At 45.9% G+C, this 10,891-nt stretch overlaps 3 protein-coding genes across 3 annotated transcripts; all 3 read left to right on the forward strand.

The window, feature by feature from the left end:
• The first annotated feature begins 620 nt into the window (after positions 1-620).
• LOC120820596 (tubulin alpha-1A chain) lies at positions 621-3,259 on the forward strand. The gene is made up of 4 exons (XM_040178550.2): positions 621-1,472; positions 1,608-1,830; positions 1,928-2,076; positions 2,156-3,259. The coding sequence occupies exons 1-4, from the start codon at positions 1,470-1,472 to the stop codon at positions 3,131-3,133; spliced, it is 1,353 nt and encodes a 450-aa protein (XP_040034484.2). The 5' UTR covers positions 621-1,469; the 3' UTR covers positions 3,134-3,259.
• Positions 3,260-4,438: 1,179 nt separating this feature from the next.
• Positions 4,439-6,742, forward strand: LOC120820594 (tubulin alpha-1A chain). Its single transcript, XM_040178548.2, has 4 exons — positions 4,439-4,620; positions 4,970-5,192; positions 5,277-5,425; positions 5,505-6,742. The coding sequence occupies exons 1-4, from the start codon at positions 4,618-4,620 to the stop codon at positions 6,483-6,485; spliced, it is 1,356 nt and encodes a 451-aa protein (XP_040034482.1). The 5' UTR covers positions 4,439-4,617; the 3' UTR covers positions 6,486-6,742.
• Positions 6,743-7,595: 853 nt separating this feature from the next.
• Positions 7,596-10,833, forward strand: LOC120820595 (tubulin alpha chain). The gene is made up of 4 exons (XM_040178549.2): positions 7,596-7,902; positions 9,004-9,226; positions 9,498-9,646; positions 9,726-10,833. The coding sequence occupies exons 1-4, from the start codon at positions 7,900-7,902 to the stop codon at positions 10,698-10,700; spliced, it is 1,350 nt and encodes a 449-aa protein (XP_040034483.1). The 5' UTR covers positions 7,596-7,899; the 3' UTR covers positions 10,701-10,833.
• The last annotated feature ends 58 nt before the right edge of the window (positions 10,834-10,891 follow it).

Raw genomic sequence — 10,891 nt, forward strand, 5'->3', positions numbered from 1 at the left:
AACTTCAATATCTTAAATATCATGAATATTATTTACCAATACATCCACTTGCTTACAGAGTGAAATCAGCCCAATGAGAGTAATAAAACTGTTTTAAATCTTTCATAAGTGATCCTACAATTAATTTGGCACATATTTATTGTTTATATATTAGTTTAATTAAATTTAAATAGACAAATTTACAGTTGACCCTCTAGTTCTTTCTATGCAGGCAAAGTTTTATATGACAAAAGTACTAGTGTAATATGTAATATGATTTTATATATGATGCAATCTTCATATTGAGTGTGCTGCACCACTTCAAACAGCAGAGGAAGCCCTTGAGTCAGTCAATCAATTTTGATATAGTAGTAGTAGTTTTTCCGCTGCTGGACTACAGAGAACAAACATGAGCTCCTTTTTTTGTTGTTGACAACTGCATGTGGCGCCAATGTACACAGGGCTCTCAAGTGTCACGCATTGAGCGTGACAGTCACGCATTTCGGTCTCAAGTCACGCACTCCCGCCACGCATCCAATTCCTCAGGCCAAGAAATCGGACTCCGGTCCAAACCCCCCGTCGACCGTAGCGTCCGCCCCCCGAGAAAATGTCACGTTTTCTTGAAAACGTGAGAGCCCTGATGTACACAAATTCTATTCAATGAAGTGCACAATGTTTGTTATGGTGCCCTCCATGCTTATTTTCTTTGATGTATGGAGCCCCCATCAGCGTGATATTTTCTCAATAGAAATATGCAGCAACAGTATTCAAACATCGCAGTGAACATAGTGTGACCTTAAATGTCTCCATAGCAACAAGACATGCAATCATGTGGAAAACACAACTGGCCTCGTAGAGAGGGGGAGGACGGCCTGGCTTCTTCTACTCCAACTGTATGTGACACAGCATTCTTGTTTGTGATTTAGGGAATCTACAGAGCAATCAACATAGTGTGTGATCTACTTAAATATAAAGGACCACTATGTTTTGAAATTTCATTTGGTTCTGCAGCTCCAAACATTCATTTTCTGCCACTAATTTTGACGTCAGATAGTTGGACAAATCAACAGAAACCAGTTGTTTAACCATGTCTCATTGGCCACAAGAAGGATTTATTCATTTGCCTGAATCTCCTTGACTCTGAGGTCTAGATAAGCCCATCTTTTTGTATCTCCATGGAGAGCCTTGAATCTCTGTGTGCTCCACAAACACTAAAACAATGGTCTGTTTGCTTTGTTGCTTGTGTATTCAACAAAGTTTACGAGCCTGACCCATGTGGGGGTCCGGGGTTATACATTAGCTCAGAGCTTCACTGAGGGCTACTGATGTGTGGAAGAGCAGCTGAATGATTAAGCCAGTCCCAACAGACAACAAAGCTTGTTACCATAGTTACCAGGGTTTGGAGGATCTATAAGTAGCAGGGAAAACTTAACAACAGACAGCATAGTTTCCCTGCAGATCCTCAACGTCAGCAGCAGAATTTCAAAATCATGGTAAGTTTTACAGTTTGATGCAAAAAGGTCAGAAGGAAATGTCACAAAGTATGACATTTTAATCTACTGCTCATTTAGTCCCAAATGGGATTCAAGGCCTTCGTAACCTGACCTCTGTTTGTTGCTCTCCTCCAGCGTGAGTGCCTCTCTATCCATGTTGGTCAGGCCGGTGTCCAGATGGGCAATGCATGCTGGGAGCTCTACTGCCTGGAGCACGGCATCCAGCCGGACGGACAGATGCCCAGCGACAAGACCATCGGAGGAGGAGACGACTCCTTCAACACCTTCTTCAGTGAGACTGGAGCTGGAAAACATGTTCCCAGAGCCGTGTTTGTGGACCTGGAGCCAACAGTTATAGGTAGATAGAAATGTAGGATACAAAAATATTGGAATGGGATTTTCAACAATGAATTGGAATTGTGAATCGCTCTATTGTGCGTTTCTTCCAATTCCAGATGAGGTCCGTACAGGAACCTACCGCCAGCTCTTCCATCCTGAGCAGCTCATCACTGGAAAGGAGGACGCCGCCAACAACTACGCCCGTGGTCACTACACCATCGGCAAGGAGATCATAGACCTGGTTCTGGACAGGACTCGTAAACTGGTGGGTTTACCTGTAAACACCTCACATTTAACTTCAGGTTTCATGAGTCGTAGCGTAAAGACGAATGCGTTCCCTGCAGGCTGACCAGTGCACAGGCCTCCAAGGTTTCCTCATCTTCCACTCCTTTGGAGGAGGAACCGGCTCTGGCTTCACCTCTCTGCTGATGGAGCGTCTCTCAGTCGACTATGGCAAAAAGTCCAAACTTGAGTTTGCAGTCTACCCGGCCCCCCAGGTGTCCACAGCTGTGGTTGAGCCCTACAACTCCATCCTGACCACCCACACCACCCTGGAGCACTCTGACTGCGCCTTCATGGTGGACAACGAGGCCATCTACGACATCTGCCGCAGGAACCTGGACATCGAGCGTCCCACCTACACCAACCTCAACAGGCTGATCGGACAGATCGTCTCCTCCATCACAGCCTCACTGCGCTTCGATGGAGCCTTGAACGTAGACCTGACGGAGTTCCAGACCAACCTGGTGCCCTACCCTCGTATCCACTTCCCTTTGGCTACCTACGCTCCAGTTATCTCAGCGGAGAAGGCCTATCACGAGCAGCTCTCGGTGGCTGAAATCACAAATGCCTGCTTTGAGCCGGCCAATCAGATGGTGAAGTGTGATCCTCGCCACGGCAAATACATGGCCTGCTGCCTGCTGTACCGGGGAGACGTGGTGCCCAAGGAGGTGAATTCTGCCATCGCCACCATCAAGACCAAGCGCACCATCCAGTTTGTGGACTGGTGCCCCACCGGCTTCAAGGTGGGCATCAACTACCAGCCCCCCACTGTGGTTCCTGGAGGAGACCTGGCCAAGGTGCAGAGGGCCGTGTGCATGCTGAGCAACACCACCGCCATCGCCGAGGCCTGGGCTCGACTCGACCACAAGTTTGACCTGATGTACGCCAAGAGGGCCTTTGTCCACTGGTACGTTGGAGAGGGGATGGAGGAGGGGGAGTTCTCAGAGGCCAGAGAGGACATGGCCGCCCTGGAGAAGGATTACGAGGAGGTGGGCACTGACAGCGTCGGGGAGGAAGAAGAAGAAGGAGAGGAGTACTAAGACCTCAAAGAAAAGTGTTTCATGGATTCACAAAGCTAACCATTGTATTTAAGTTCTCACCAGACTGAAACAATATTGAATCCACACTTCTAAACAATTATATCAATAAAGCGAATCTGCAAAACATTTATGTGTTTTATTTGTACTAAAACCGGCCAAAAAAGGTCATGAATTCTGTCTCGTGGCAATAAGGAGCCTAGCAGGAACGTTGCAACCAACACCTCCCTATTATGTGCTGAGGAGTAGTTTCTCACACTAACTCTATGCTGAGAACAGCTCCCTTCCAAGATCAAACAAACCTGAGGACACAGTAACTAGGGAATCTAAATGGGGGCGTGTTTTGGCAGCCCTCACATGGCAGGTGCCAGAAGTTTGTCCCTGTGTCTCCAGGGTTACCTTCAGACGCAGAAGTAAGACAGACAACAGACATTCAAACTCGAACAATAGTGCGTGTCGAAACAAACACAATCGTTTTTTTTCCACTGACTAGGATCTCTCTGTAGTTGGGTGGGAAATGCCATCAACAGCATAATTGTAAACCTTTTGATTGAGCTTTTTCTAAAGCAGGTTGATCAACCGATACTCATTCTGCGCCTGGAGAAAGTCTTTGAAAACAATATCTGAAGCTCCCGTGAGAGATTTCCTATGGCACAACACCTAATCTTTTGTCAATCGAGATTTGTGTGTTGCATGCATCCTTTTCTTTGGAGTAATACACGTCTGAAAATATCCATACCACACATGGATGTTCTAAAAAGCACTGCAAAAGAAACTTTGATCCTAAACATGATCTGCCCTTGAGAGGTGTATTCTCTAGTTAACCCCAGCAGGCGGTCTGCTGCTTTTGCATTGCAAATGATTCAGGACCAAACTGGTGATGCAACAGTGATCTGTAACAAAAGCCTATTCAGGTCACTGTGGGGAGGTGTCTGCTTTCTTCCCTCTGCATGACAAGAAAACCGAGGCTCAGAGTGAGCTATTTTAACAGGAAATGTAATGTTTGATTTTAAATAGTGCTCCATAATAATGCTTTAGTTAATATCTTCTAACTGAGAGGTCATAAGTTTGAAACAACAGCAGGCAAACAAGCAGCCTTTTGTGCAGAACGTTGAACCCCCCACCTGTTCCCTACTGCAACAACTAAATGTAAAATGTGAAACTGGAGAAGAGGGCGGATCGCTATGGTTCCTATTTCACAGGCACTCTTCTCGTTGTTGGTGGCTACCCATCCGTGGCAGAACAGCCGTTATTCCTTCTATCCAAGCAGGGTAGCACTCCTGCTGATTTTTTTCTTCTCCTCTTCCTCCTCGTCTTTCATTGAAGGAGATGCTGTTTGCTTCTAGAGCTCCTCCAGTTACCATAACATGCCAGGCTGTTGCCTAGCAACGCCTGGCTATAAAGCAGCTCTGCTGAACTTGTAACTGACACAACATCCCCAGCCACTCATCTCAGGTGAAGGAGGGACTGCTACGAGCAACAAAAACATGGTGAGGACCTATTTATTTTATGTTTGAGTACCAAACATAAGCAAACTTTACATGAGATATGTGAAAAACACCTTAGAAAGACATATTAGCTTTGGATCCACATACTATGTGCTATTCAATAGTCTGTGTTTGGCCATAATATCTGAAAGGGTAATTAGTGACAGATAAATCAAATAAAGCAGACTTCTTAGTTTAATGTAAAACATATTGGAGCTGTTCAAACTTGGAGTGTCAAAGTGATTGTTGATCTCAATCCTGTAGCGGCTAATTACTGTTTTCTTAAATTTCTTTGTTTGAAAAAAAAGTGTAAGCGAAAAGCTCTTTATATCCAAACCATTTCGTCCTGCAGCGTGAATGCATCTCTGTTCACGTCGGCCAAGCCGGAGCTCAAATAGGCAATGCCTGCTGGGAGCTCTACTGCCTGGAGCACGGCATCCAGCCGGACGGACAGATGCCCAGCGACAAGACCATCGGAGGAGGAGACGACTCCTTTAACACCTTCTTCAGTGAGACGGGAGCTGGAAAACATGTTCCCAGAGCCGTGTTTGTGGACCTGGAGCCAACAGTCATAGGTATATAAAAGTGTAGGATAGAAAATTATTGGAATGGGTTTTCCAACACTGAATTGCTCTATTGTGCGTTTCTTCCAATTCCAGATGAGGTCCGTACAGGAACCTACCGCCAGCTCTTCCATCCTGAGCAGCTCATCACTGGAAAGGAGGACGCCGCCAACAACTACGCCCGTGGTCACTACACCATCGGCAAGGAGATCATAGACCTGGTTCTGGACAGGATTCGAAAACTGGTGAGTTTACTTGTAAACACCTCACATTTAACTTCAGGTTTCATGAGTCGTAGCGTAAAGACGAATGCGTTCCCTGCAGGCTGACCAGTGCACAGGCCTCCAAGGTTTCCTCATCTTCCACTCCTTTGGAGGAGGAACCGGCTCTGGCTTCACCTCTCTGCTGATGGAGCGTCTCTCAGTCGACTATGGCAAAAAATCTAAGCTAGAGTTTGCCATCTACCCGGCCCCCCAGGTGTCCACAGCTGTGGTTGAGCCCTACAACTCCATCCTGACCACCCACACCACCCTGGAGCACTCTGACTGCGCCTTCATGGTGGACAACGAGGCCATCTACGACATCTGCCGCAGGAACCTGGACATCGAGCGTCCCACCTACACCAACCTCAACAGGCTGATCGGACAGATCGTCTCCTCCATCACAGCCTCACTGCGCTTCGATGGAGCCTTGAACGTAGACCTGACGGAGTTCCAGACCAACCTGGTGCCCTACCCGCGTATCCACTTCCCTTTGGCTACCTACGCTCCAGTTATCTCAGCGGAGAAGGCCTATCACGAGCAGCTCTCGGTGGCTGAAATCACAAATGCCTGCTTTGAGCCGGCCAATCAGATGGTGAAGTGTGATCCTCGCCACGGCAAATACATGGCCTGCTGCCTGCTGTACCGGGGAGACGTGGTGCCCAAAGATGTCAACTCAGCCATCGCCACCATCAAGACCAAGCGCACCATCCAGTTTGTGGACTGGTGCCCCACCGGCTTCAAGGTGGGCATCAACTACCAGCCCCCCACTGTGGTTCCTGGAGGAGACCTGGCCAAGGTGCAGAGGGCCGTGTGCATGCTGAGCAACACCACCGCCATCGCCGAGGCCTGGGCTCGACTCGACCACAAGTTTGACCTGATGTACGCCAAGAGGGCCTTTGTCCACTGGTACGTTGGAGAGGGGATGGAGGAGGGGGAGTTCTCAGAGGCCAGAGAGGACATGGCCGCCCTGGAGAAGGATTACGAGGAGGTGGGCACCGACAGCGTCGGGGAGGAAGGAGAGGAAGAAGGAGAGGAATATTAAGTTGAAATAAATAAATAAAAACAAAAATGATTGTGTAGTAAAGTGTTGTGGAGGAATTTTCGTTTTAAGATCTACACTACGCTAAACAGTCATGCTCAAAATTGACAGTATTCTTCATTTAATGGATATTCACCAACATTCAGCATGTCAACTATCTATAAAAGTTATCTATGTAGAAAGATTAAAAGGAATTCACTGTAAAAATATAATCTTTCCTATCTGTCTTTTTAATGAAACAATAAACAGATATATTCACATTGGTGTACTTTTTTCTCAGTGTCAATACAACAGAGCTCTCGATCAGACTGCGCAGGTCATGCTGCATTAACTCCCTCACCTCCTTGATACGCACTGAACATTTAAGCCTAATTCCTCCACACAGCATGTGCAATGTCTTACAGAACACAAACATCTCAGGATTAAACAAGTACACTCTGGTGATGCTAGAAATAGGCTCAAGCCTCCATTATAAATAAACAAATAAGAGATAATAATTGATTTACATTCATTTTAATAGTCAACCAAATGCTCTCTTGATAACACAATTAGAGAAGAGGGGTTACATTACTCATTTTTGTTCGTAGTTTAGGGTTCAAACGTTTCATGTATACATATAGATATATGTATTTGTAACTTTACCTAATCATTCATTATAATTAAAGCAAATAGGATTGGTGCTGCCTTCAGGTGCCTCTCCTAAATTTATTTTCCCAGGTTGATTACAGATAAAACAGAATTATGCTGCCTTACAAAGTAAAATAACTATAAAGCAAAATCATATGTTGATCTTGGTTTCCTTCTAGCTATGAATAATTGATGAACTGGTATATGAATGCATAAAATAACTCGACAAGAACATTGTTAATTGGTATAACAGTAAACCCAACAATGAATTTGTTTTAATTATACTAAAATTATGAAATTAAAGTTAGGATTTCACCTAATAGCAGCTTAAATTTATTTGGATTTCCTCTTCGAAGATCATCCCTATTACTAGTTAGATTTTGCATCCATGATCACATTTCAGTCTCAGTTGTTGCTGTTTCCAGTAAATAAAAAATAGGTAAAACTATTTTAAAAAGAAATTAATTTCATTTGAATATAATCAACAGTACAAAATGTCTCAAATATGAAAAAAGTACTGTATATGAGGCTTATATTGGGACGAAGAACTTCTATGCCTTCAATAAAACATGATCGATTCCAATAACCCAAGATGACGCAGCGAAAGCCGAGGAGTGGAAAACTTTCGAGTCGTACATGAAGGCAGCATCACACAGGAAATTCAAACTGCGTCTTTGGCTCCGCCTCCTTAGAAATGCATAAGTAAAGCAGCTTCACGCCACCGGCTCACACCATCCTTCAAACACCGATTCTTCAACGTCGGGAAGAAGGACGATTTAAAACCAGAAAAATGGTGAGTATTGAGTAGAAAATACATTTAAAAAAAACATCCGATGTATTTAAAATATGTCTAATAGGAACGTAGTTGCTTTTATTTAAGATAAATTGTAGTTGTGTTTTTTTTTACAGACATAAGGCTTATTATTAAGGCACAATTCTTTCGAATTGTCCACGAATGATGGTGGATAACATTGAATAGTTTAATATCCCCGAAAATCTATGTAAATCTGTTATCCAACGTAAATCTAATCGTTGATTGTTATAATCCCGCCTGTCCATTATTCGGTATGACGTGATGGATCGAGGCCAACCTTATAATAGCTAACGTTAGCAGTTTCGATTAAATTGGACGAGAATATTTACTTTAAAATGGTTCCCTCGTTAATCCGGTTGTATAACCATCGCATTAACTAAACGGTGACCGGTATCTCGTTAAAATAAGACGCCCCCGTTAACGTCGAATGAATTGGTTCGGAACAGCAACGCAGAGCGGTAAAATAACGTTACAGCGGCATTTTTAATCCTGCGAGCCGACGCTTTCGAAGGCTCCTAAAGATGACGCCCTGTCAGTCAGCGCAACACAAAGGCAGGGCTTTGCATCCGTGTGGGGGTAGGGAGGACAGCCTCCGTCAGCCCTTATGGATCTTTTTCTTTTTTACACGTTCCGCCATGTTGGGTGTGGGTTCCGCTGTTGCGCACCCCCCCCCTCCCCCCTTTTCCTCCGTTAGGGAAGGAGGGCGGAGTCTGGAAAGCCGCGATAGACCGCGAAAACACTGCAGTAACAGCCCGCGTGACGCAGCAGACATTATGAATCAAGCTCGCAAAGTCGATCCCCGCGGATTCGGGTTGTAGAAACGCCCCGATTGAGGCTATATTTACTAGATGGTTTGCACGTTAGAGAACATTATTGAGATTTCTGAGTTTGGCTTTGATTACTAGCATATTGGCCATTTTGTTTTTGAAGAAATTATGTCTAGATTATATTCATGATTGGTAATTGGCCATAATTTGACATTTTAGAAACTTCGCAATAATTTAATTGAATCTTAAGTGGTTTTGATTTTTTTTTTTTGGTATGAGAAAACTGAGAGGTGATGTTTTCTTCTTTCTACAGCGTGAGTGTATTTCTATGCATGTCGGCCAAGCCGGAGTCCAGATGGGCAATGCCTGCTGGGAGCTCTACTGCCTGGAGCACGGCATCCAGCCGGACGGACAGATGCCCAGCGACAAAACCATCGGAGGAGGAGACGACTCCTTCAACACCTTCTTCAGTGAGACTGGAGCTGGAAAACATGTTCCCAGAGCCGTGTTTGTGGACCTGGAGCCAACAGTCATAGGTAAGCGGAGTTATGTTGATAATAGAGGAGTACTAGTAATTAATATGGCTAAAGCTTTAGCTGGCTTGAACAGTATATGCATATTAGACTTTGCCCCTTTTACTACCAATGTTAATATCGACTCATTGCAGTTGACTTATGGTCTTTTCCAATTTGTGCACCAAATGCATTTGCGTCTGCAAGAGTCAAAACCCTCTGCAGGTACTTTTTTTCACTGTCTGCATATACACTAGAGTATTGCTTATTAAACACTTATGTCATTGCTTTGCAGATGAGGTCCGCCAAGGAACCTACCGCCAGCTTTTCCATCCTGAGCAGCTCATCACTGGAAAGGAGGACGCCGCCAACAACTACGCCCGTGGTCACTACACAGTCGGCAAGGAGATCATAGACCTGGTTCTGGACAGGACACGCAAACTGGTGAGCACTTTTTTTTTTTCTTTTTTTTTTTTAAATTGCTCAATGGTCATGACAATTAACATTTTTTTGTTTTCTTCAGGCTGACCAGTGCACAGGCCTCCAAGGTTTCCTCATCTTCCACTCCTTTGGAGGAGGAACCGGCTCTGGCTTCACCTCTCTGCTGATGGAGCGTCTCTCAGTCGACTATGGCAAAAAGTCCAAACTTGAGTTTGCAGTCTACCCGGCCCCCCAGGTGTCCACAGCTGTGGTTGAGCCCTACAACTCCATCCTGACCACCCACACCACCCTGGAGCACTCTGACTGCGCCTTCATGGTGGACAACGAGGCCATCTACGACATCTGCCGCAGGAACCTGGACATTGAGCGTCCCAGCTACACCAACCTCAACAGGCTGATCGGACAGATCGTCTCCTCCATCACAGCCTCACTGCGCTTCGATGGAGCCTTGAACGTAGACCTGACGGAGTTCCAGACCAACCTGGTGCCCTACCCTCGTATCCACTTCCCTTTGGCCACCTACGCTCCAGTTATCTCAGCGGAGAAGGCCTATCACGAGCAGCTCTCGGTGGCTGACATCACAAATGCCTGCTTTGAGCCGGCCAATCAGATGGTGAAGTGTGATCCTCGCCACGGCAAATACATGGCCTGCTGCCTGCTGTACCGGGGAGACGTGGTGCCCAAAGATGTCAACTCAGCCATCGCCACCATCAAGACCAAGCGCACCATCCAGTTTGTGGACTGGTGCCCCACCGGCTTCAAGGTGGGCATCAACTACCAGCCCCCCACTGTGGTTCCTGGAGGAGACCTGGCCAAGGTCCAGAGGGCCGTGTGCATGCTGAGCAACACCACCGCCATCGCCGAGGCCTGGGCTCGACTCGACCACAAGTTTGACCTGATGTACGCCAAGAGGGCCTTTGTCCACTGGTACGTTGGAGAGGGGATGGAGGAGGGGGAGTTCTCAGAGGCCAGAGAGGACATGGCCGCCCTGGAGAAGGATTACGAGGAGGTGGGCACCGACAGCGTCGGGGAGGAGGATGAAGGAGAGGAGTACTAGGTCCCTCTCTCCACATCAGCAGCTGACTGCTGAAGAGCTCGGCAGTATTTGGTTACATAATTCTGCCGATTCCAGCAAGCTACATTCTTGTACTCTATAAATTCCAGAAAACAATAAAAGGAATTTAAGCATATATTTTGTTGTGTCTACTTCATAGAGCAGGAGATTATTATGCAGGCATGACATTTTTC

The sequence above is a fragment of the Gasterosteus aculeatus genome, chromosome 6 (genome assembly GCF_964276395.1).
Source record: "Gasterosteus aculeatus chromosome 6, fGasAcu3.hap1.1, whole genome shotgun sequence".
In the NCBI taxonomy this organism is placed as follows: domain Eukaryota; kingdom Metazoa; phylum Chordata; class Actinopteri; order Perciformes; family Gasterosteidae; genus Gasterosteus; species Gasterosteus aculeatus.